Below are 26,249 nucleotides of genomic sequence, written 5' to 3'. Positions count from 1 at the left end.
ATGGTTATTTCAGCCTGGAGACAAAAACAATTAAATTGCAAACTTGCACAAAAATGTGGAGGTGTGTAGTTTGAAAGACTTGTGTGTAACAGGCGGGGAAGGTTGAATGAAAAAAAACACCATTGAGTTGCATTATGGGAAGTGCGGATGTGTATGGAGCCAGTGTCTTCTGAGCATGAACCATATAAGCGACTTAAAGGTCAACATATCTGCACCTCTGCTGCATCATTTCTGACCATTTTAAATCGTGCACACCGAACTTTATGGCAGTGAAATACTGGAGTGCCCCCTAAAAAGATCTAATTAACAGTTGGTGGCGAACTAAGTTTACCTGCTAAAAATTCAAAAAGTTAGTACTAAAAAGCCCCTAATTGAACTATTTAAAATACAATAATAGCTGTAGACAATACCATAGATGCAGTTTTGTCCTCTGGCCCTGCTTAACAGTTGGACAACAGAGACGCATTAAAGAAACTCTACATGCTGTGTGAGTGCTCTTGAGTCTACGGGTCATTCTAACCATTTATGTTTGATCTTCTGTGTTTCCACTTCATGTGTCTTGCATGGCTGGTCTGTGTCTGTATATGTGTGCATGTCCATGCATGTGTGTTTAGCTTGACATACAGTCGCGTCTGACCAAAGTCCACTCGCTTTCCCTGTCCTCTGACTCTACTGAGGAATCCTTCTGCACCGTCCAACCTGACCAGGTGTGTACTGTACGTTGTGTTTGTGTGTGAAAGACGCTTTGTTTTTTTGTGCCTGTCAATTTCATTATCTTGCTGTCACTCATTTGCATTCATTTTCATCTCGCATATGAAATTCTTTAAACATTGTACAGAAAATGTTGATTCTCCCAGAACCTAGCTTGGATAAAGTGATTCTTCCCTCAAGAAACAGACTGTTGCAAGTAAATCCAAATGAATGACGGTATCTTGTGGTTGGTGTGGCTCAGGTTGGTCACTTCATGCTGTTCAGGCAGTTGTACCCAAAAGCTGAACAGTGTGTAGATATTTTGTGTAGGTAACATGAGTTGCATGTTTCTTGTCTGTGTCTGATACTCCACATGCCTGTTTGTTATGGTACAGTAGGTCACTTTTATCAAAATAACTTTAATATTAACTTACTAAAAATTTTTTAAATGGGTGCGCTACTTTTCATATAGCACAATCTGGCACGAAGTGATAATGACCGGCGAGGAGAGAGGGGGGGCAAGGTGGAGGGTGGGGGTGTGGCCTTGACCAACTGCTACTTTGCTCATTTGCAAGCCATTATATGTCTCTCTTTCTCATGGGTGGGCCAAATTCTCTGGGCAGGCAAAGCCGAGAAAGCGGAGGTAACCTTGCCCCTTATGACCTCATAAGGGGCAGATTCCAGATCGGCCCAACTGAGTTTTCATTTTCTCAAAGGCAGAGCAGGATACCCAGGGCTCGGTTTACACCTATCGCCATTTCTATCCATAGGCAGGCTGGGGGAACTCATATTGATAAAAAACAAGAAGTGAATTTTTCATGCAATGGGACCTTTTAATGATCTGGCTCCAACTCTCACATTGTACAAACTGTTCATTGGAAAAATGAATATATAGTTTGAAGCACAAATTCTTCTCTGTGCTCCTTCACAGAAGACACCATCTAAAGGTCGTCCGTGTCATCGCGCGCCCTCAGTGGCAGAATCTATGGCAGAGTATTTTGATGCCAGTGAGGTGATTGTGTGTGAGAGCTCATCAGAGGCAGAGGCTTCGGATGAGTCGGGCCTGAGTGACATCACCACCACCAGCAACTCTGAGCCTGAAGAGGGACACGGTGAGTCTCCCTACCAACCAGTAGTATTTAGATCACACTGCCCAACCACCACTTAAAATAACAGACTTTCTCTTTTCTCTTCCTTAGCCACTGCCACCCTCAACTACCGGGCCAGTCTGAATAATGCTTCTGACAAACCCAGCCCAGTGCCTACTAATACAGGTAACACCACTGTCTCATTCATATTGTTAATGAGGAGGGCTGTATGATAAATTTAATCTATTTTAATTGTGATGTCACTATGTGCAATTACATAACTGCAAAAGATGTGCGATTCTAGTAAGTGTCCTGTTTCTCAATGTCAGGGAAGGAGTATCTGTGTGCATTGCAGTCTCCACGTTGTTACACCCTTCAATTTACCAACAGTATTTACAACAGATGAAGCCGTCATGTTTTAAGAAGCTTGGTGTTTTTTTTATTGTTTTCTGTTATCTCACTTTACATTGTTTTCTGTTATCTCACTTTACAAAGTCTTTGCTATCTCTTTTTCTTCTCGCTTTTCCCTCACGCAGCCGCTACGCTAATCTCGGACACCGCTAACCGATTCGTCTCCTTTCTTGCTTGACCAATCACTCGCTGACGTCACTCACTTAACGCACCTGCCATTCTTACTCTCACTTACGCTACCATCGTAACAACATCCACATAAGATATGACCTGTCAGTCTGTTTAGGCAGTAGCGTGTGTCTTGTGTATGGTCATGTGAGTATCAGAAGTGTAGAGGGTTTCAGAGCATGCAGACTTTAAAAGAGGCTGTATGAAGTATATTTTGTAACATAATCACTAGTTATTATATTACACCTATCTTAAATGCTAGTTTATAAGGTCATACAAATGTATTTTAAAAATAATTTGTATTTTCTTATTTATTCTATTTAATTTGTATGTAGGGCAAAGCAAAAATGTCTATATTGAAAATAGTTTAATTTTGTAAAACATTATTTAAAAGTGTTTATTACACATTTTTTTTATACATAATACCATTATATTGCAGTCGCAGTATTGTAAATTGCAAGATGACTTTTTCTCCAAATCTTGCAGCACTATTAATGAACGCAGTGATGTCTCCTGCGTGGTCACCAGTCTAGGCTCTTCAGTACTGATTTAGACCAGAGATACAAGACGCTGCTTCCTGATAGCACAGTGAGAGGAAGGTGCATAGCTTTTTCTCTGGCTGCTCTGCCCCGATTCTTAGTGATTTACCGAGTTTACTGATGGACGAAAAGCTTAACTTGTTGCTAAAGTAAAGGTTTATTAAAATTTGTTAATTTACTTTACTTTTAATTGTACATTTGTATGTAAAACATAAGAAAGCAACATTTACTACATTTAAAAAAATACAATCTAATTGATGGGGTCCCCTGGTTTGAAAAAGTTGGTGGACCACTACCCTAAGTATGGTCGCTGTCTTCCACTGGACATAAGATCTGTGGACACACAGGTCATCTTTACAAAGCAGCTCAATAAAGAAATGCATGTTTAACCATGCCTTCGTTATATTTCCATAATGTTTCTGTGTAATGGATGTCATGTTAAACTACGTCTATGTATTTTTGTCTAATGAAAAGCCCTTATTGATGCTTTACTTGTATTAATTTACGTTGCTGTGATCCAGGTCGTCGCACTGCCATCCCTGCCCCAGCAATAGACAACAGCCACATTGGCATCATGACCATCCTGTACAACAACATCGGTAAGGACCTGTCCAGAGTTTCCATGCCAATCGCTCTCAATGAGCCAGTTTCTTTGCTGCAGAGACTGAGTGAAGAGCTGGAGTACTCTGAGCTGCTGGACATTGCCAACTGCACTGATGATCCATATGAGAGAATGGTGAGTTTGGTTTACTTAGATTCCTAACCAGCTCGAGCTGAGATACAGTTGAGTTCAGTGGTAAGGTCATTTATTAAAAAAAACTATCTTTCCAGGTTTACTTAGCAGCATTCTCCATCTCTGGATATGCCTGGGCTTCCTGGAGGTATCGCAACAAACCCTTCAACCCTGTTCTGGGAGAAACGTACGAGAATCTCAGAGAAGACCGAGGCTTCCGCTACGTCAGTGAGCAGGTAACCAGCAGAGAAGGATATAGAAACATGCTGTTCAAATCTCAATATCGGAGTTTCTAACATCCTGTAATGTTGCATTATATGTTTCAGGTCAGCCATCACCCGCCCATCTCTGCCTGCCACGCAGAGTCAGAAAACTTCACTTTCTGGCAAGGTAGGAGCTGCGTGCTTAGAGAGGAGTACTGTATCCACCTGTACTGTATGAGTGGAGTCAAACCTAATGCTCTTTGTCTTTTATAGATCAGAGATGGAAATATAAGTTTTGGGGGAAGTCGGTGGAGATCCTCTCTTCTGGACTGGTCAATGTTACCCTGCCCAAGTAAGCCCCTGCTTCATTTTACACCAGTCTCACAATGCAGCAGATAACCGCTGGATGTACAACAGTAGTATAAACTAGTAACTTCTAGTTTAATTGTGTACAACTGCTTATACAATACAGAACGTAATGTTCAATACCAAGCAAAGCCTACAGTAAACGGCTCATGTTGAGAAACAATTGTCGGCTGTATTCCAATCAAGTGACATCAAGGTTATACCCCAATTTGTGTAGACCAATTAATTAATTCATATGGTTATCTAACTTATTGTCAAACCTGTCAGAAAAGTGAGGTTAAATATTATTGCATCAATTTTGTGTGTGTATAGGTATGGTGATCACTATGAATGGAACAAGGCAGTGACATGTATCCACAACGTACTGAGTCCAGACCGCTCGTTGGAGCACTATGGTGAGATACTCATCAAAAACACAAAGAGCGATTCCTGCACCTGCAAGGTCACCTTCGTAAAGGTCAGCACACACACACACACACACACACACACACACACACACACACACACACACACACACACACACACACACACACACACACACACACACACACACACACACACACACACACACAGATTGATGGATGGATGGATAGAATACAGTACAGTACTCACAGCCACCCTGACCCTTTCCTCCTCATATTCCAGTCTCGCTACTGGAGCTCAGACAACAGTAAGAACGAGGTGCAAGGTGTGGTTCTGGACCGGACTGGAGAGGTGGTTCATCGTTTTGGAGGCCTCTGGCATGAGGGCATTTTCTGTGATACCCTCTCTACACCAAAGTGCATCTGGAAGCCCAGTGAGTAACATCCCCTCCAGTCTGAGCATTGGAAAAGTCCTTGAAAGCCCAGACAAATTCAGGATGGTGCCATAATGCGATTTAGTATACGCTGACTTCCAACCTGAGCCCCAACTGACTGACTATAAAATCACATAGTGTTGTAAGATACTAAAAGGATTTGGGTGAATTTCAATGGCAAATGCATGGTTTGCAAATGTAAAGAGTTGTTGTTGTTGTTGACCACAGATCCTACTGAGGATTTCTTTCTGTACATTTTTCCACATTTTCTAATGTCCCAAGTCTTGATATGCATGATGTCACTTCCTGTTTAGATGTGCAGCCTGAAAACCACTCCCAGTTTTATGGCTTCTCACGATACGCCATAGAACTAAACGAACTGACGCCTGGCCTGAAAGAAGTCCTCCCTTATACAGATACACGCTTTAGACCAGACCAGAGGTACAAACCTAGTGTTTATTCATTTGAATGGAAACATTTGTTATAGTACTTGTTTTAGCCCGAACATCATCTATGTTGACCAGTTGTTGAATCCCTGTCTCTTTTCTCTCCATCAGGCTCCTGGAGGAGGGGCAGGTAGCAGAAGCGGAGAAAAAGAAGGAAGAGATAGAAGAGAAGCAGAGGGAGAGGAGGAAGGAGATGGCCAAGAAAAGGGAGCAGCACATCCCTAGGTTCTTCAGGTGAGCTCCTCTACTTTTACACATTTATACATAACCAGGTGATGCCTCAGCGCTAGTCACAATCAATGGAAGTACATACTAGGATAAAGCCTGATATCCCCTCTCCTTCCGCTCTGTGTTGTTGTTGTTGTCAAAATCCCGTCGCTATGGGAAACAACAACGTCAAACTTCGAACCAGCAAGCTACACACTGAAAATGTGAAGTTTTGAAGAAAAGTTGGATGTGCAACAAGGCATGTGTCTCAGCTGGTAAGAGCGGTCGCCTACCAATCGGAAGGTTGGTGGTTCGATCCCTGGCCTTGCAGTTCCATGCCGAAGTGTCCTTATACAAGACACACCCCAAATTGCTCATGATGCTGTGCAATCGGAGTGTAAATTAGGGCTGTTGGAACGAATTCCGAAAGTCGAATATAATTCGAATAGTAAAAAAATTCAATACTATTCGAATGTTGAAATTACTGTTTGAATGTGATTTTTATTTATTTTTTATTTGTTTTAATGCATATGTTATCAATAGTTAGCTCGTTCTGGTTTTCTAACTGCGTCGCAAGTTATAGGAGCTTAGTTGGGAGCTTCAGGGAGACTGCTAAAGTTAATGTTAGCTGTCCAACAGCTGATGGAGTTAGCTTCGACTTCATATATTACCTTCTTAAAGTGCCCATATTATGAAAAAATCACTTTTTCTGGGATTTGGGGTGTTATTTTGTGTCTCTGGTGCTTCCACACACATACAAACTTTGAAAAAAATCCATCCATGCTGTTTAGAGTGAGATACGGTTTCTGAATGTGTCCTGCCTTCAGTCTCTGGGTGAGCTGTTCAGAATCGGCACGGCTTGTGACGTCGCAAGCCGAAACGAGCAGGCTAACCGCAACCATTAGCTCGTAGCTTTAGCATGCTAACGCTATGGCTAACGCTAGCATGCTAACGCTAGCATGCTACCTCGTTCTCAATAGCAAATTTAGAAGTCTCCCAGCTAATCCTGCCTTGTAACTGACCGAAGTTGTAGAAACAGCCTTTCTTTTACTGTCTATGGAGCTAGCTAGCTGACATGATCTACATCTGAGCTACTGGGCATGTGCAGTGCAATCAAAGATAGTACAGAAGAAGAAGAAAAGAGGTCTCACTCTGTAGCTAAAACAGAGACCAGCTGAAGAGGATCTGCAGCAGTGAGAGAGAGCACTGCAGTACAACACAAATATGGTGTTTTTTGAAAATTAAACCATGTAAACCTATTCTGGTACAACCTTAAAATACAATTATGAACCTGAAAATGAGCATAATATGGCTGCTTTAACAGCTGTATTCTCAGTAACGTGACAATCTGCATGAAACAGATTGCTTATAAATCACTAAAATAGTAGTGGCAGCACCGTTTGGCTTAGTTATCAATGCCGTTAGCATCGTGGGTAACACTATTGTTACATAGTTTATGACAAATCGTTTTGGCTGGGCTTTCTAACATGTCGTGCTAACCGAGCAACGTTAGCCTTTACAACAGACACTAGAGCTGTCAGTCTTCCTGTCAGTGTCATTCAATACACTTGTTAGATAATGTTTCATTACAGAGTTATTTGCTGATTTGTGTTTGTCACTGTGTGTTTGTGGTGGAGAATGATAGTAAACAGAGCGGCGTGCCAGAAATGCAATGCGCCATGACGTAGATCCCTTTAACGGCCAGGCAGATGTTGGAAGTCCCTCTAGTGGACAGAACGTGTAACAAGAACCACATGCTTATAGTGGCATTGAGAATGCATAAGCCTGAGTAGTGTAGTACATATTTATAACAGGCTGCATATGAGCATTTCATATTCAAATATTATTTGAATATATATATAAAAAAAAAAATTTTAATCCGAATTGACAGCTCTAGTGTAAATGTGTGTGAATGTTTAGATAAACATTTGAGCGTGATTTGAGCAGGTGGCACCTTGTACGGCAGCCTCGGCCACAGTGTATGAATGCGAGTGAACGGTGAATGTTGCCTGTACAATGTTAAATTCAATTCAGTTTATTTTTATTTATAGTGAATTATCACCATGGACCATGGTCTCAGAATACTTCACAACAAAAATTGACAATTTACAATTGCAATTTACAATTCAGCCCATATAAAAGGCAAAATTAAATATAAAATCAACAACACAAAAAGGAATATAATTGGAACACCACAGGTTAAAATTGTTAAAACATGAAATAAAACAACGAAGAGTGCATAATAAAATAAACAATAAAACAAGGGTTCAAAGGTTATGGATTTAAAACATGTCCATAATGATTTGAATAAAGAAATGTTTTAAGTCTGGATTTAAAAACATCCACTGAGCCTACCTCCCTAACGTTGGATGGAAGACCATTCCAGAGGGAGGGTGCGCGAAAGGCAAAGGCCCGGTGACCAGCTGATCTTTTTTTTTTTATATTCGGGATGTTCAGGAGACCAGCGTCCATAGAACGAAGGGGGCGTGCTGGGATATATGGTGTAAGTAGCTCACTTAGGTAGGCAGGCGCAAGTCCTTTTAGGGCTTATAAGTCAAAGGATGAACTTTAAAATCAGCCCTGGCTTGCACAGGTAACCAATGTAGAGCAGCCAGAACTGGTGAAATGGGGCTAAATTTTCTTGTCTTCGTCAAAACTCGGGCTGCCGCATTTTGTACGAGCTGGAGACTTTTGGTCGTACAGGCAGGGAGAGCTGAGAACAGTGCGTTGCAGTAATCAAGTCTTGATGAGACAAATGCATGAATTAGTATTTCAGCATCATGCATTGATAGCATTGGTCTTATTCTAGAAATGTTGCCTAGATGATAAAAGGCGGCCCTAGTGATAGCCTTTTATATGTGGGTGGAAAGTTGGAGTTTGGTCAAAGGTGACACCTAGGTTCTTAACAGTGTCACTCTCTGTGATCACACAGTAGTTAAAATTTTAAATTAGTTTCTCCGCAGGTGTGCTATTTTTGGCTGGCCTCACTATGAGAAGCTCTGTTTTGTCTGCATTAAGCAGCAGGAAATTCTTGCCCATCCAATTTTGAATTTCTGCCAGGCATGTCTGTAATTTAAGAATCTGTGAATGGTTATTTTGTAGAAGAGGGACATATAGCTGTGTGTCATCTGCATAACAATAAAACTCAACATCAAAGCTGTTGATGTAACCAAGAGGGAGCATATAGATGGAAAACAGCATAGGGGCCCTATGCCCCTATATGTACTGACCCTTGTGGTATACCACAGCCTACCTCGCACCTTTCAGAAGTGGATTTATTAAAAATGACCCGCTGAGATCTACTGGATAAGTAAGAATTAAACCAAGAAAGTACTGTCCTTTTGATCCTAACATGTTTCTCAAGCCGGGTGAGAAGTGTGGTCTATTGTATCGAAAGCTGCCCTCAGATCGAGGAGTATTAGAAATGATGCTTGGCCATCATCACATGAAAGTAAAAGATAATTTGTAACTCTCGTCAGGGCGGTTTCCGTGGAATGACCAGACCAGAAACCAGATTGAAATTTCTCAAATAGGCTGTTGTTAGATAAGTGAGCAGCAAGTTGTTCCACAACAGCCCTCTCAAGAATTTTGGACATGAATGGTAAGTTGGATACAGGTCTATAGTTCTGCAGAACAACAAGGAAACAATAAAGCGCTTTGTAGTCGTTAAGACTAGAAAGTCTATATAAATAGTCTATTTACATGCCTGCTTGGTTCTGTCAGTGAATGATTGCTAAGACTTACTATTAATGTTAGTTCCTTCCCGAGACTATTTAGCAAAGGCACCGGAGCGTAACGCCACCCAAGAAGATTGTGATTGGTTTAAAGAAATGCAAACAACCAGAGCGTTTTTTTTTCTCCTATCCCAGAATGTATCTGTGGTGTAGCCAGACCTAACTCCACAGCACTGTTGAGGTCTGGCAATGCAAGACTACCTCACCCCTGAACTATAATATTTAACAGTTCATGTTTTTTACAATTTATATTTTCCAAAATGTGGAGCTATTCCTTTTTACATTTTTAAAATATTGTTTACAGACAGTTGTTAAAACAGTTTTCTTTTGTTCATTATCTCAGTAAATCTGTGGATGAGGCTGGCAGAGAGGTGTGGCTGTCCAATAAAACCTACTGGAAGCTCCGCAAAGACCCAGGCTTCGCCAAGACTGAAAACCTGGACCTGTGGTAGAACATGGCACTGCTGAAAAATGAAACTAGCCTGGTGCAAAACACATTGTAATATGATGAAGATGAATAATGCACCCTTTAATTAGTAAAAATGATTAATTTTACCCATGTTAGTCCAGGAACCTATGCATGAATTAATGTTAAAGATCCAGAGGTCTGCTGGTACCAGAGGAGTATAGCATTTGAAGACACAAATGAACCTCTCATTGGTTTTATGTGCCATGCAAAGGTGATGTGCCACTATGGAACAAATGAAGACGGATTTAGACAAAGCCTGATGTCCTCCCAGCCTTTGGCCTACCTCTTACTATGATGGAGACCTTAAATATAATCATTCATGATTCAAAGCAAATCTTTCCAGTTTTTGAAACTCTAATCATAGCCCTTAAGAAAATTGTTTCTGTCAGGGAGAGAACTCTCTCTGTATGTATAGTGTTTCGTGTCATATTAGTGGGACAAATGTCAGATATGTTATACTTCTGTTAGTTTTAATGTCGGTATTAATATCTTAAGTAAATTTTCATTTTTATGACCGTTGTGATGAGTTTAGAAATCAATATTTTCAGAAACTTGCTTCCGGTGGAGGAATCCAGAAGACTGAGGGCTGAACCTGGTCCTTGTGGGGTGTATTACAGGTGAACTGGTGCTGTCCGGCTTTCTTTCTCAGTGGGTCTTACTGTATAAACTTGTCCATTTGAAAACTTGCTGTGTATTTTCTGATGTTTAATCTTGACACCTTGGTGATACATAGTTTTTCTAGTTTCTTTTGCTGATGAAATCTAGCAGTCCTGTTAGCCTAGTCTTCTTCCCCTCTGGCCTGTATGATTTGTTGATGTCCAAAATGAGCAGACAGACGAGGATCGCGCCTCTTGGAACTTTATGCGAGTTGATGCAATGAAGTATTTTTATTGATGTTTCAACAATGGATTTTAATAAGAAAAAGAGATTACTGTTAAACACCCAGTGAAATATTTTTTTTTTAAGTTTTGTTTCAAATAAAAGGTACCATAATCGATGCTCCTTTTCTTTTGCCTTTTTTCAACAGTTTCCATAATAGGTTTGCTGAGAAGTGCAATGGATTTCTGCTCAAACTATTCCTGACCATATTTATTTTGAAGTGGTTTCAGTGTACAGGACAAGATACTTCAGAAGACAATGTAATACAGTTTCTCATTTAACCTCATAAATTTGTCTTTCAGTTTTGCTGACAGATTCAATGGAGTCCCTTTCAGAATGACCTTAACTATGATGACCATGTACGTTTTGATATTTCACTGTGAAGTTGTGAAAATTAAAGGACTAATTTTTTTTCCCCATCATTTGGGCAATTGCTAATTGAGCAATTTTGTAGACATTTAACAGATTATTAGTCAAGCTTGAAATGGCGATGAAACTGGAATAGCACATCTTAAATTCTCTGCACTATTCTCTACAGTCCATTTTCTCTGGGGGTGTTTGACACACTGCTTACACGGTTAGACCACGTCAGCTATTGATACATAAAACAAGTTAGTTTTGATTTAATATTACGGTTTTCTTTCTTTCTAATCCCAGATTATTTACAGTTTAAAACCCTGTCCACACTAACCTTAATTTTTATTTAAAAGGAACTGCTGCTCTCTTGCTAGTGTTATAAACAGTGAAGTTACAGTGAGGTAATCATGACAACAGTGAGTGGAACGGACAAAGAGCATCCCCTACTGGTTAATTCAAGTGCTTAATTAGTTTGCCAGAGGAAATCGTTCTAGGTGAAGATTAAAAACAACTACAATCCACACTGAAGTTAACTGCAAAACCTATTGTAAACGTCAATGTTTAAGAATACACAAACAGTAAATTAGTGATAGTACAATAAAGCAAATCCTGTTGTATTTCATTCACTGCAATTCCCTGTGGGGCCTTTAATGCAAACAGTACCACCAGCACAGGACAACATGGCAGTTTCCCCCTCTAACACCTGAAAACTTCTAATAACATCTACAAGTCTGATGGTAAAGTCTACTCCAAGGTGCTGGAAAAGAAGGGTTTGGCCGATAGTCGAGCCTTGGATTGAAGAGGAACAATGCGGATTCCGTCCTGGTCGTGGAACAACCGAACAGCTCTTCACTCTCACCAGGTTCCTGGAGGGAGACTGGGAGTATGCTCATCCACATGTGTTTTGTGGATCTGGAGAAGGCGTATGACCGGGTCCCTCGGGAGGTGCTGCAGAAGTATGTGGTGAGGGGGTCCCTTCTCAGGGCCATCCAATCTCTGTATGACCAAAGCGAGAGCTGTGTCCGGGTTCTCGGCAGTAAGTACAACTCGTTTCAGGTGAGGGTTGGCATCCGCCAGGGCTGCACTTAGTCACCAATCCTGTTCTGGGATATTCATGGACAGGATACCGACGCGTAGTTGGGGTGGGTAGGGGTTGCAGTTCAGTGGGCTGGGGATCTCTTCGCTGCTTTTTGCAGATGATGTGGTCCTGATGGCATCATCGGCCTGTGACCTTCAGCACTCACTGGTTCGCAGCCGAGTGTGTAGCAGCTGGGATGAGGATCAGCACCTCTAAATCTGAGGCCGTGGTTCTCAGCAGGAAAATGGAGTGCCTACCTTAGGTAGGGAATGAGTCCTTACCCCAAGCGAAGGGGTTTAAATACCTTGGGGTCTTGTTCGCGAGTGAGGGGACAATGGAGCGGGAGACTGGTCAGAGAAGAATTGGTGCAGCGGGGGCAGTATTACATTCACTTTATCGCACCGTTGTGACGAAAAGAGAGCTGAGCCAGAAGGCTAAGCTCTCGATCTACCGGTCAATTTTCATTTCCACCATCACCTATGGTCATGAAGGCTGGGTCATTGAAATGGGTTTCCCCATATAAGCTGACGAAGATGGATGGAAGTCTGATATCTATGAGCCAGAGTGTACAACAAACGCTACTTTTTAACCATTTAAGCCCAACTATTCATTTGTGAAAGAACGGAGAGTTCCTTGATTTGACAGGTTTCTCTCTCTAGAGGACTTCTTTATTTTCAAAACATTTGTTGTTTTTTTTAAATGCCACACTTCGCCCTGCTGTGTTGGCAGACATCTACTCGGGTGAATGTCTGCACAGCCACATGTGTGTGATGTAGCAGACTTGCAGATACAAAAGCATGTTTCAGGCTTTAGGCTCCAACCACATTGCTCACTTTCTGGATTGCTTCCAAATGTCTTCTCAAATATCAGATCAGATTTTTAAATTACTTTCACATCTATTTTTCATTGTAACCTAATGACATTAAAGGTACCATATGAAGTTTTCATGTAATATAGTAGTTTAAGTTCTAATCCTTTACATTTTCATGAAATCAAACCCTGTTTTTAAATTTATGGTCCGCCGTTTGTTCAGAAATAGCCATGCAATGTATTTACATTACGTAGTCAGACAGAAACTGGAATAAAGAAGAAATGAGACAGGAAAAAAACAGAACAAACAAAAAAATGTAGGTATAACAATACTGTAGTTATAAATATGCAAACCAGTTAGTGTTACTAAGGGTGGAGATGAGAGAGGGAAGACAAAAAAAATAAAAGAAAAATAAATAAATCCAAAATAAGGATAAATATAATTAATAATTAAAAAAAACAAATAAGTTAGCAACTCTGGTGACCTTCCATGGCACTACGAGGGTATTTGGGCTCAGGCCGGGGTAAACTGGCCTGGGCCTGCTAGTTACTTGGTTTTGCTGGTCCAGGCTGTGCCCAGACACTCAGGAGTGGGCCGGGGGGGTTTTTGCTGACACTGTTGAGATATTTTAAAACTTAAACCTTGACTGTAATTGAAAGGGGAAGTAGTGAGAAAATAAATGATTCCATGTGTAAGTGTTTTGCAGTGGGGGGAGATAAAAAATAATAATTATAGCTGCTGCGCAGCAATGGTCGTAGCTGAGCATCTTGAGCAGGAAAAGAAAAAGGCGGTGGATAGAGAAGAGGAGAAAAATGGCAAATAAACGAAGATTTTGTCAGCAGAAGTGCCAAACAGAGACATTACTGCTCATCCATTGAGTATGCCCAAAGGACAGGCCTAACGTGTTGGTGAGTGGCACGTAGGGGATTTGAACTCCTAACCTCGCGCACTGAAAACCAGAATCAACCTTATTGAGCTACAGCTCCTCTAAGAAATTTGTCTCTAATCCCCAAACCATAATGCCAGAGTACACATGTATGTTAAGCTAGCACACAAACTAATAAGCTGATCAGTTCAGACAGGTGTGTTGATGCTGATAAACATCTAAAACATGCAGGGGAGGTGTCCAAAGCACAATGGATGATTAGGTATAAGATAGTCACCTTGGATCAAGCCTGGGGGCTGGAGCGCCCAACCTCTAGGTCTGAAGGCAAGTACTGATCTCAGTGAGCTAGTGATGCTTCTAGATTTTCATCGTTGAATAGAAAATGTACAGGACTGCATACAAATGCAGGATTTTAAACTACTGTCAAAAAATCATTCATCATTAGAAAATTCTGAGAATTTGTGAACTTGGTTAAGACAAAATAGAGATGCCTGTAATTTATTTTCACAAAGATCAATAAATGACAAAGTGATGTTTAGAGATGCTCTATTTTGCATTGGCTGCAAATGGCATCAATGAGGACACAATTCAAACATTTCTAAAAAAAATGATGTGAAGTTTCTGCTCTATTGGTGTTACAGTTTGATGTAATTAGTGTAACTTTGTATCATGTGCAGTGGATTTGTTATGAATTTTTAAAGATCTGTCAGTTTGGTACAAAGCTCCGCGTGAGCACGGGCTGTTATCACTGTCAATATAGCCAGCATCTAACATTAGCTACTCCACTGTGCTGTGGAGTAATGTCTGGCTATGTGAGACAAGCATCTAGCAACATTGTTGGATGCTGCGGTCTCAACCTGGCAACCTCCGTGAACTTTGAGTCTGGGGAGGAGGGGCCAGGGGAGACGACTCTCTCCAGTATTTTGAATTTGGACTGCAGTAACTATTTTAAATGCTAGCTGTCAGTATTACATATTGCACCTTTAAACTGTTCATATACTGTTTCTCACCATAATGCATCAAATCCTGGAGGCCCAACAAACATGCTGAATGCATGTCCCTCCTCATAAAAAATTTGCAGTGCAGATTTTTTTTTACATTATTAATGTCCATGTTGTGTTGCTGGCACTCTTCTTCTTCTGCTGCCTTTGTTGGCCACGTTTCTTGGTGCGTTGCCGCCACCAACTGCTAATAGAATCAGTGGAAGACTTTGAAACCATCAGCAGGACTGTGTTGCGAGATACAAACAAAACATAAACTGGTTCATAAAAACAACAATACAAAAATATTTTGGTTCCAGTAGGATTACCCTAGCATTGATGTATTGGACTACGACAGCATGTCATCTGTTTTCTTTTGTGCCATTTTAGCAACCCTAACATTTAAAGGTCCGATATTATAATCATTTCACGTTCATACTTGTATTTTGGGTTTCTACTGAACATGTTTACATGCTTTAAAAACATGCATTTAAAAAAACACATTATTTTTCTAATACTGTCTGTCTGAATATACCTGTATTAGTCTCTTTAAGCCCCTCCTCCCGATAAAAGCCCAGTCTGCTCTGATTGGTCCGCGTTTCCGGGTCTTCAGCATCTGCACTCTCTAAATCTCTGCACAGTCATTGCAGCCGGGGAAAGCTTCACTTTCTACCTACAGTATATAGTATAGTTGTGACTTCACAACCACAGAAGTCCTGATGGCTCGTGTGAAGGCACGGTTTCTGAATATGGGCTGTGTGCATTTCTCTGTGGACTGATCGTTTTAATACTTTCACAGTATTCATAGCACCTAGTCCTGATTTATAATCAACAATCTCACTTTTTGATCAGAATCAGAAAGGGCTTTATTGCCAAGTATGTTGCACATACGAGGAATTTGTCATGGTGTTGTTGGAGCATGTCACACATACAAATATAAGAAGGATAAAAAGAATGTATTGATGTATGTATGAAAGGCCGAAAATCCACATAGGGAGGTTGGTTAGAGTGGTGGATGGGTCAAACAACACAGGACTTTTCACCCAGGAGACTGGGGTTTGTGTCATGTTTCCTTTCCTCGTTCTTCTTTTCCTAACCCCAACGGTCCCATTGTTGTCCCGTGTCCCCCAGAGACCGGGGATCGTGTCCTGCGTGTCACGTTTTCCTTTTCCTAAACCCAAGTGGGCCCATCACGGAATTTTCGGCGATTGTGTTCATTTCACGCCTGACTGACAGAAAGTATCGTGCTGTGATCACGAAAGATGCTTCCCATTGAAATACATTAGTTTAGAAAACATGCTGACATCACGAAAATATATAAAATAGATAAAGGTGTCCGTGTACACGAATCAATAGATTAAAATTACGTGACCATTTCACGAACTGCCATGAGACTGTGTTGATTACCTATATATAGGTCACATGATGACAACTGAGCTCTCTCCATGACTACTGAGCAAACTCCTTTCGCTGACATACTCAATGAGCTGTGGTTTAAAACTGCGGAAAAGTAAGTAATTTAAAAAAAAAAATTGAGGTCCAAATTAAATTTTGTAAAACGATATTTGTCACACCATTTTTAAGATTTACGTCTTCAGTGACAATTAATGGGCTTAAGGGTTCAGTATGTCTCACACAAACTAGTTGTACGAATTGTCGTCCTAACATGTTTAAAGTCAAGTGTTTAGAAAAGGGCATCGGACAAATGGGGATAACAGCATTGATGGTGATTCACATGGTTGTTCACATGACTTTCACACATCATCAAAAAAAGTCCAACAGGGAGATTACTTTAGTGAGTAAAATGTTATCAAAACCAAGCTAAAAAAAATAAAACCCAAGTTGAAATAAATCGTAGTTATGTTTTAAGACTGATGTTGATTCACATGGTAGAAAATCAGAGCTTAGACAGCTGCAGTGTAAATGGAGCCTGTGTTCAAGAGAGAGGCAGCTACATAGCACCCAAAGTAAGAGAGCCAACTGCTTACTCTTAACTTTATGAGGTTTTTCAACATTAATATGAGTTCGCCCAGCCTGCCTATGGTTCCCCAGTGGCTAGAAATGGCGATAGGTGTAAACCGAGCCCTGGGTATCCTGCTCTGCCTTTGAGAAAATTAAAGCTCAGATGGGCCGATCTGGAATCTTGAAGAATTTGGCCTGCCCTTGAGAGAGAGGCATCATGGCTTTCAAACGAGCAAAGTGGCAGTTGGTCAAGGCCACACCCCCACCCTCCACCTTGCCCCCCCCCCTCTCTCCTCCTCAATAGCTACATACATAGAAATGGCACATCCTAAGGAAAGCTCATTGTGTGTCTGGCTGTAATTCTGCACCAAGGCTGAATTTCGGGAAAGAGACTTCAGATACAGTATTAGGGGACCACTAAGGCCTATATAAAAGAGACTTCAGATACAGTATTAGGGGACCACTAAGGCCTATATAAAAGCATCCAAAGAGCACCATGTCATGGGACCTTTAAACATTACCAGAAAAAGCAGAACGATTCTCACTTTCCAAAAGGTTTTCCAGAGGGGTTAAAGTGACACAGATTTGGAGAAACACTTCCATTAAGAGTATCCTGAACGTATAGCCCTAACCTATTATTTGTACTGTATGTACAATATAGCAGTGTAATATTGTACATACACTTTGTACACCAATCATGCCCACATTTTTAATTTGGGACAACACATACCAGTAGAGTGATTCCACTGTGATACAGAAAACTTTGCATGCATTCTCATTAATATACTGAATGCAGTGTTGAGAAGAACCACAGATGTGAACTGTGTCAAGCAAGTGACACATTAAGAGTCCAAATCCAGTGCTTCCAGGGCAGACTTCTCGTGCAGGCCATTAGAACAGCATCACATCCAGCTGTTTGTCTTTGCAGATGTTGTAATCCCTTGTCCCTTCACCATACAGAGACAGATCACCACACTGAGGCTAATGAAGTGGATAGCATTAAACATGCACAGATCATCTGATGTTAAGTGATAATATTTTGTTTTTAAAGGAGGCTGTGTGGTTTGATTCACATAGCCATGTTAAGATTGCAACCTAAAAAAAGAAAAACCTTTGGGACAGTTTTCTAATAGCTGTCTCAGAGATTTCTGCCTCCACCCTAATACAATGGAGGTGATTAGAAATAAATCAACAGCAACGATTTCCCTACGAAACCATGTCCCTGTTACTGTGAACAACCAACAGAACAAATCATACAGAGCTTGTTGTTATGAGCATTGCTGATGTTAGCATTTAGCTCAAGGCAGCCTGACAGTTATAACTGATTTACATGTTGCCTTTGGATGTTTTGAGAACCACAAATGAAATTCCATTCATCTCCACTTTATTGAAGTGGAAGCAATAATCTCAGAGACAAATAACTCAAAACCAGTGAAATCAACAAAAGGCTGGCTTGATTTTCCATCAGCCAGTGTGTGTCCAGACACAGCCAAGGGTTCTGGTGATGTGTCGTTGAGCAAGACAGTGAACCTTTGACCTGCTGCTCATCACACTGTAAATCCACCTGAACGAGTCAAAAGTATAATAGATCACTTATTTGTTTTTCTAAATAAGTTTGGCTTTCATCCTTGAAACAATAACAGCTAAGAGTCAGAAAATCAGTTTCAGTCAGTCAAATATCTGCCCATACTTTCTTAACATGAGTCCTGATATTTTTTGCAGTAGCCCAGATGCAACGGAAATGATGACAACTGTCATATTTCTCATGGCTTTGCTGTGTTTTTATCATGAATAACCTGTGGAGCTGCATTTCTCCAAAAACAAAATAGATAAACTTCTGAGTGTGGAATGTTTCTGCTGTGAAATGTAAAGTCAAACTGGATTGTGAAACATGTTACAAATGTATTTCTATAGATCGACACAACTTAGGCAGAAATTTCATAAATATGAAAAACTAATGATGACCTCTAATTATGTGATAAAATGTAATAAACATGATAGTTTAAAATAATGACGAGATATGTCATAAGTTATAATTCATATGAGATATGCCATACACTATGAGGTAATTTATAAAGTTTCTATCATATCAATATTTATTTGAAAATGATGAGACTCATAATTATAAGAAATGAGAGTATTATTCCTCCTTAACTTGGGAACCTGAGATGTGCTACCTTTTCTTTACTTTTTGGAACATGCCCATTGAATTTTTGGGTTTAGCACACCACCAAGAATCTCCATTGTTGAAGTACAACCTCCTTTTTCAACTAACTATAAGAAACTCTCCCATAATTATGAAATATCAAGTCGGAACCCTAACCCTAACCCTAAGTTCTCTAATTATGTGATAAAGTATCATAACTTTTATAAAATCTTTATAAAATGATAATACTTATAATTAAAGCAACTACCTCATAATCATAAGAGTGAAAAAAAAGTTTTTTATAATTATGTATCACATAATTATTAACCAGTTGTCCAGAAACTGAAAAAGAACTTTTCTCACTTAGTACTAATAAGGAGAGGAAAGAACAATGAAAAGATAATGACAATAATAATAATAAATGATAATAATGAATTAGATATCTCATTAGGGCCCTAGCGCCAACAGCGGCTAAGGCCCTATTGGAACTGAAGGAATTATTATTATTATTTTCCCGGCAAATGAATTGCCTTTTTGAGGGGCTTAACATATTCAAAAGCTCACCAAAATTGGCGGTCGCCAATTAATGATACAAATAATGTGTGGTCTACATGTGATACTGAGCCGCCCCCTATAGTTTAACCACGCCCACTTACGCAGGACACGCCCCCTTTCATAACATTTGAACCATTTAAGGTAGAGTCTTGTGTGAGGTGTCACTGAACTCAGCATAGAGTTCCTTCTTTATTGCTTATGGTTTGGCACGCCCCTATGCTTAAGCCACACCCCCTGTCATAACTGGTGACCCATTTAAGGTAGAGTCTTGTGTGAGGTATCATTGAACTCAGCAGAGTTTGTTTTTGATTGGTGATGGTTTGGCCCGCCCCCTATGTTTAAGCCACGCCCCCTTTCATAACATTTGAACCGTTTAAGGTAGTCTTGTGTGAGGTGTCATTGAATCAGCAGAGACTTCCTTATTCATTGGTCATGGTTTGGCCCGCCCCCCCCCTATGCTTAAGCCCCCCTTTCATAACTGGTGACCCATTCAAGGTAGAGTCTTGTCTGAGGTATCAATGAACTCAGCAGAGACTTCCTTTTTAATTGGTAAAGGTTTGCACTGACACCTATGCTTTGGTCACGCCCCCTTTCACAGCTGATGAACTGTATGATGTAGAGTCTTGTGTGAGGTATCATTGAACTCAGCGGGGAGTTCCCTTCTCATTGGTGACGATTTGCGGTGTCTGAGGGCTGCGCAAATGCATGGTCGCAAGGAGCGGCGTCCGCCAGTAACCCCGATGCGCGCGGAGGCTCGAGGGCCTGTCCAACGCTGCTTGTAGCTTTAATTGTAATTGTTTTCCCATAATCATAAAACACTATTACAATACAATTAAATACAATTTTGGTGTATTGGTATTTTTAAGTAGAGGAAATGGGCTTCCATAGTTCTCTTCTCTGCCTTTTCAAAATAAAGATTGTGGTTTAACCAAGGCACTTTCATTACCACACCAAGATATGGCAGTAGGTGCTTTTTTGCTGTACTTCTTAATTTTTCATTAAAGTACATTTTACCATTGGAGCATTTTACACTCAAGTTTAAATATAATTTGTTTTTGAACTCCACTAGCTAGTGGATTGGCCTCTTTTACTCTCATAATTTCCTGACTTCTATCCTTCTATAATTTTACTAACTAAATTATTTATTCAGACTTTCTTTAACCTTTGAATCATTTTAGCTCACAATACTTTATTCCAGAAATCTTTTGAAAATAGTCATTTTGATCCTCTACAAACTAACATGAAAGCGGTGACATCCAGGTGGTTTGTTGCATGTTGGGACATGTAAACAACAGGTGCTCCTGACATTGCATCTGGCAGATGTTTCCAGCACGTCTTCTGCATCCAGGGCTACTCTCAGACCAGCATATGTGACGTTAACAATGGAGCTTCAGCAGCTCCTGTCTCTGTATTGAGAGATACAGTACTGTTGTCTTTCTACATCTGCTATTTCTTTAGCAATCAGGTCTATGTGCAAATTAAGAGTTTGGTTGTGAAAGAAAGAAAACACCATTTGATACAGAATTGTTGAAATGGAGCTTTGTAAGAGATGTTAGGCAAGTTCCATAGAAAGAAGCATGCAGGCTCATCAAACCATACCTGGTTAAAACCTAAATAGAAAACCATCAAGATGGGTCTGGTGTCCATCTTTGGTGACATGGATGTAAAATACTTGATAAAAAAAGTCAGATCTTGCTGTTTTCCAAATGGGAGTCGATGTGTTTGATGAGGGCATCGTCAGGGTAACCAGTTGGGAAGGTCAGCTGACACAGAGGACAGCTACGAACAGCACTCTCTTCTGACTCCATCCATAACTACAGACAGAGCAAGACACAGCTGTCAAATTACTGAACCTCAAATTATGGCAAAATCACATAATCTAATCTTAGTTTTCATCTTAATTTACACAGATGCTTTGTAATCCATTAGAGAATGCCAATTTGTTCAAAGTTGCCAAGAACAGATGTATTTTAAAGCTGTATTAATCAAGATTTTAACAATGGATCATATGACTGTAATGTGAAAAGGTGTTGCTGTAGTGATAAACGCACAGAGAATAACAAACTCTGCAGTTCTCCTCAGCTTGAAGGAACTTTTTAGCCTCTTTTGTCTTATAATATCCTTTGTTATGCAGATGACACAGTCTTGTATGTATTAGCTCCTCTTCAACTCAAGCTATATCAAGACTGCAATCTGCCTTTAACATTCTCCAGATATCTCTGCATAATCTCACGATTATACTGAATGCTGACAAGATTTTATTTTTTTATTTTATTTTTTTTTAAGAATTCCGTTGTGCATCTCCCAACCATCCATACACTTAATGGTAAGTGTGCCATTTAGTGTGTTTGGTCCTCTCTTTGTTTTGTGTTCTATGCCACATTTCTTTTTTTCCTCCTTTTTATCATGTTTTGGCTGCTGCAATGAGTTAGTTTCCCCACAAGGACTGCAGGGAATCTATTAGTTGCTTCATTTAGTTCTCATCATTGATTTCTACTCACGTTAATGGAGGGCCATGACTGAGCATGTTCAGTGTTAGTGTAGGGAGGCAGATGGCAGGACAGGGTGGCAGGGCCCTCAGGGGACGAGAAGGAGGGATGGCGGGGCTGTTTCCTAGGAGATGGGAATGAGGGGTGTAGGGGCTGCTCCCTGGGCGATGATGGGCTAATCCCAATTGCGCCAAGTGTCCGAGGCGGGCTGGCAGCCGGCGATAGATACATACATACATCCTGTAAATGTACACAACACACATCTTCCAAATAAATAACCCAGTGTTTAAGTCACAAGAGAAGCCACACACATTGTTATCATCGTCATCACCTCTTCATCATCAGAGGACTGTGGTGGTGTCACCAGTGGGGTGGGCTCAGGCGGGTCATCAAGGCGACAGAAGTGATGTACCTGAATGAAAGGAGAGGCAGGGGAGAACATGGTGATAACTGTTGCATTTTAAAGGATTATAGAATAGTGTGTTTCTGCACATGTAGGGTCACATTGCATGAAACAGTATGTGGCCAAACGTAAGTGGTGACCCCTCTAGTTAGTGGCTCACACATTTTTTTAAGGAAGCTTAAAAAGTTTCAAGAATGCTATGGTCCAGTTTTATACATCAGTTCTGGAAACTGTATGGCAATTTGGTTTGGTAACCTGACAACTGCTAAAAAAATGAATTAGAAAAAATAAACTCAAATCAATAATACAGCTATATAATCTCCATTTGTAGCAGAATGAGTCGTACCGTAGATGTCAGTGACTTTGGAAGCTAGTTATTTTACTGCGAGATTTGTGTTGGGTCCTGTGGGACCCACAGGATCCCAATCCCAATGCATTCCTCTAGCCCCGACCACCTCTAAATGTGGTCTGTGTGATCAGTTGTGGACTCTCAATGAGTCCACAATGTGTACATTCCCATCTATACTTAGAAATGTCCACTTGTGATCGGATCACTCAGGATGGATTTTAAAACTAGGTGAAAATGGGGTTTTAGTTCAGCGTGTTAGCATGCTAACATTTGCTACAGTAATTAGCACTGAACACTAAAGCCCTATTCATACTAGTACTATTATTACCTGGGGACCTCTAGTCATTTGAAGTAATTGCAGAGGTTGTCTATGATGTTAATCCTGTGTGAATCTGCCATGTCTGTAATTTGTCAACTAAAAATTCCACTGCAAATTACCTACCGTATTTCGCCAAACACAGATGTCATGTAATAATATTAGTACTGTGTGAATCGGCATCTCAGTGATTTGGAGTCGCATTGGCTATTATAAATGAAAGTTTTGACATAGCCTTGACATCATATGTGGGGGTATTTTCTAAATCACATAAGGTCCCCTGGTAATACTAGCCCCTTGCGAATAGGGCTTAAATCTATTTATTAAGGAGATTTTCTCACCAGTCTTAGATCATTAAGGATATGTATTATAGATATTTGCTATCTGTGAGACAGTGTTAGTATGAGTGAGGTTATTATCTATGAGAACACATCAGATTATTAAAGTCATTTTCAACAAACAGACTGTTAACAATGAGAAAAGTCACTGACCTAATAAAATGAAAAATGAAAGCTGTCAGTCTCACCTCAGCAGCCAGAGGGAAGCCCAGGTCCAGAGCACAGTGACGTGGACTGCTGCTCAGACTGCTACCACCACACCTCTCTCCTCCCCCACCTCCTCCTCTCTCCGCTCCAGCTCCGTGAGCCGAGGCCGGTCTGACCAGGCCAACCAAGGAGGTACGTAGCTGAGATTTGGTTTGGCCATAACCCTGCATCTCCCCCAGGAGGGGCCTAGGTTTGGGGAGGGTGGATACTGGATCTCTCATCAGCCGAGCTCGGGGTCTGTGGATACCTGACGGGTCAGATACCTGGGGAAAGGATTTGCATATGCAGTAAATCTGTAGTTTCTCTAAAAAGTTACACAAAAATGTTAGTATGTTAACACGTCTAATTTTCCCACTAAGTTACGCCAAAAAGTTTCCTTCCTCACCTCCGAGTAACTACGGCGACCCTGGAACTTTGCCCGTAGACGGCTGCAGGTTGGCTGATGGGAGTAGGAGGCGGGGCCGTCGCTTGGGGACAGAGGAGGAGAGGGGGTGGGGAGGAGCCGGTCAGGGGAAAGGGAGGGGCGCTGGGAGGAGGTTGGGGAGAGATGCTGAGGAGTAGCGGTAAGACGAGATACTGGAGGAGGAAGAGAGAAAGAGAGAGAATCGTAAAAGGATTTAGGCTTTGTCTCTACTACACCTGCACCCCCTAATAAAATGTTTGAATTTAAAATGTCCGGTCTATAAGCACGTTGTTTGGGTTAGTTTAGTCCAGCAGAAGGCACTCTAAAAATTCACGATTAACATATCTATTGACCTATATCAGGAAACTAAGCTCATAAATAAAAATGCTGGTGGACACTATAGCGAGCAAAGCCCGACACGCTATAAGGGTTGTGTTTTAATTTGTTTGAATTGACATGGTTGCAATGACTGAGCGCTGTAGAGAAACCAATCACAGCAAAAATGATTTTAAACAAGATTTCTTTCATTTGTTTATCATTTTAAACCACCAATATTAACACTTAACCAACATGAAAGAAAACAGAAATAATATTTGACATTTCTGGTTCTTTTTTCATTAATTAGATGCTTTCCCCCACTGGCACCTGGACCTGAATACAACACATTCAAAGAAACGTAAGAGGCTTCTGTTCTGTGTTCTCTGTGCACATACATTGGCAACTTCATGAAACTCGTCATAGTGTAATAAGATATATGAAATATAAATGACAAACCACACACACACACACACACACACACACACACACACACACACACACACACACACTTTGTTAGTGAGCCCAGTCCATTGTTCTGAACATATTAGACTAGCCTCCACTATAAAATATGTAATGATATCATGACGTCCATAAACCAAGAAGCCAGTCAGCTGCCTACCAGGCTCCTGTGAGACAAGTCGTAGGAGGTCACTCTGTTTCACAGCCAGATTGCGAACACGACCCAACTCCTCTGTTAGCTCTGTGTAGGCTAATGCTAGGTTCACCCTGCAAGACAAAGAGAGTGACTGAAAAAATAAATACATATAAATGACAAACACTTTTTCAAAGTTTTCAAAGTAAGACTCACTGTTCATCCCCAGCTTTCTTTATCCACTCTACGTCACAGTGCTCACAGTGTGTGGACAGGTCCCGTGGCTGACAGAGACACAGAGCTGTGGTTAGGTCTGTAGCACTTCACAACTTGTCTCAGACATTTTTAATGATTCTTTTGCTACATGTGGTCCAGCTTTATTAAAAATACTCTATATACTACAACTATTTTCATTTATTGATTTTATCTTAGTATATTCCTTCAACCTCTGCTCATGTTTAACTTGAATATTGGAGCTACTGAGGAAAGTCTGAGGACATTTAGCCCAACATGGGCTGGCAATGCACGTCACATGAAGGGGGCATGTTTGTGGACGCTGATTTAACCCAATATGGCAGGTATGTGAGGGATTCATCCAGGAAGAAAAAAAGGAGAAGCTGGAGGCAGCAAGACACACAAGGGCTGCAAACCACACGCTGAAAGAAAGACACTATTTGAAACACAACTTTTTGTAAATACACCTTGACAACCTGAACTATAACACGGAGAGCAGGCTTGCGAGATACTGACGGAACACAGGACGCTGGAAACCGTACCCAGAGCTGAGGTCGCTCCCGACGGCGTGGTCACCAAAGCCAGCAGCCCTCTTTCGACTGCGAACTGAAGCAGTGGCTGGGTGAGTCAGTTTGACACAGCACAACCCCTCTTAGGTAAAAAAGTATACACTCATCCAGGCCAGTTCAGGTCTCATTCTCACTAATTGCAAAGTTAGGTTAGTTAAGTTTAATTATCTTAAAGTGATAACAACAACAGACCACACCGACTCCGTTTGTCTTCGTATTTGAATGGTGCACAACTTCCCTACAGTTTCACTTTATGTGGCTTTTTGGAGTTTGTCTTTGCTGCTGGCTGCAGACTTTGCATGGAGCTCAACAGGTGATTTCTAGCTAATGTTAGCTTCCAAGATAACTTGTGAATCTGTTGAAATACACCAGCCTGCTCAGAGGTTGCCTTTAATAGGAAGGGAAATTCAAATGTTAGTACAAATTATTCACATTTACAGTTTGATCGTGTTCTGTCGGGTGAGTCAAAGCTGTGTTATATTTGGCTTGGCTCAGAGGGCAGCTAACTGGCTCGGTGTTATGAAACG

General features: G+C 40.8%; 2 protein-coding genes across 8 annotated transcripts in view; one reads left to right on the top strand and one right to left on the bottom strand.

The window, feature by feature from the left end:
• LOC116062926 (oxysterol-binding protein-related protein 6-like) overlaps positions 1 to 10,848 on the top strand; it is a 35,781-nt gene extending 24,933 nt beyond the window's left edge. For 2 of the 3 annotated variants that reach the window (XM_031317725.2, XM_035994580.1), the window contains exons 12-23: positions 615 to 707; positions 1,622 to 1,802; positions 1,890 to 1,964; positions 3,418 to 3,632; positions 3,728 to 3,865; positions 3,956 to 4,019; positions 4,106 to 4,184; positions 4,511 to 4,655; positions 4,844 to 4,994; positions 5,309 to 5,435; positions 5,552 to 5,674; positions 9,725 to 10,848. In XM_031317725.2, the coding sequence (XP_031173585.2) occupies positions 615 to 707; positions 1,622 to 1,802; positions 1,890 to 1,964; positions 3,418 to 3,632; positions 3,728 to 3,865; positions 3,956 to 4,019; positions 4,106 to 4,184; positions 4,511 to 4,655; positions 4,844 to 4,994; positions 5,309 to 5,435; positions 5,552 to 5,674; positions 9,725 to 9,833 (1,500 nt within the window). In that variant the 3' untranslated portion in view covers positions 9,834 to 10,848. The remainder of the gene's footprint in view (positions 1 to 614; positions 708 to 1,621; positions 1,803 to 1,889; positions 1,965 to 3,417; positions 3,633 to 3,727; positions 3,866 to 3,955; positions 4,020 to 4,105; positions 4,185 to 4,510; positions 4,656 to 4,843; positions 4,995 to 5,308; positions 5,436 to 5,551; positions 5,675 to 9,724) is intronic. The other variant, XM_035994584.1, reaches the window with a different exon arrangement.
• A 9,817-nt stretch (positions 10,849 to 20,665) lies between these two features.
• The window catches only part of LOC116062908 (TANK-binding kinase 1-binding protein 1-like), a 42,511-nt gene continuing 36,927 nt past the window's right edge, over positions 20,666 to 26,249 (bottom strand). For all 5 annotated transcript variants that reach the window (XM_035994587.1, XM_035994589.1, XM_031317687.2 and 2 more), the window contains exons 7-13: positions 25,136 to 25,203; positions 24,947 to 25,053; positions 23,992 to 24,182; positions 23,588 to 23,869; positions 22,325 to 22,405; positions 22,006 to 22,233; positions 20,666 to 21,318 (exon numbers count right to left, since the gene is read on the bottom strand). In XM_035994587.1, coding sequence (XP_035850480.1) covers positions 21,190 to 21,318; positions 22,006 to 22,233; positions 22,325 to 22,405; positions 23,588 to 23,869; positions 23,992 to 24,182; positions 24,947 to 25,053; positions 25,136 to 25,203 — 1,086 coding nt within the window. In that variant the 3' untranslated portion in view covers positions 20,666 to 21,189. The remainder of the gene's footprint in view (positions 21,319 to 22,005; positions 22,234 to 22,324; positions 22,406 to 23,587; positions 23,870 to 23,991; positions 24,183 to 24,946; positions 25,054 to 25,135; positions 25,204 to 26,249) is intronic.

The sequence above is a fragment of the Sander lucioperca genome, chromosome 2 (assembly GCF_008315115.2).
Source record: "Sander lucioperca isolate FBNREF2018 chromosome 2, SLUC_FBN_1.2, whole genome shotgun sequence".
NCBI classification, from domain to species: domain Eukaryota; kingdom Metazoa; phylum Chordata; class Actinopteri; order Perciformes; family Percidae; genus Sander; species Sander lucioperca.
This window is presented reverse-complemented; position numbering and strand designations above follow the sequence as displayed.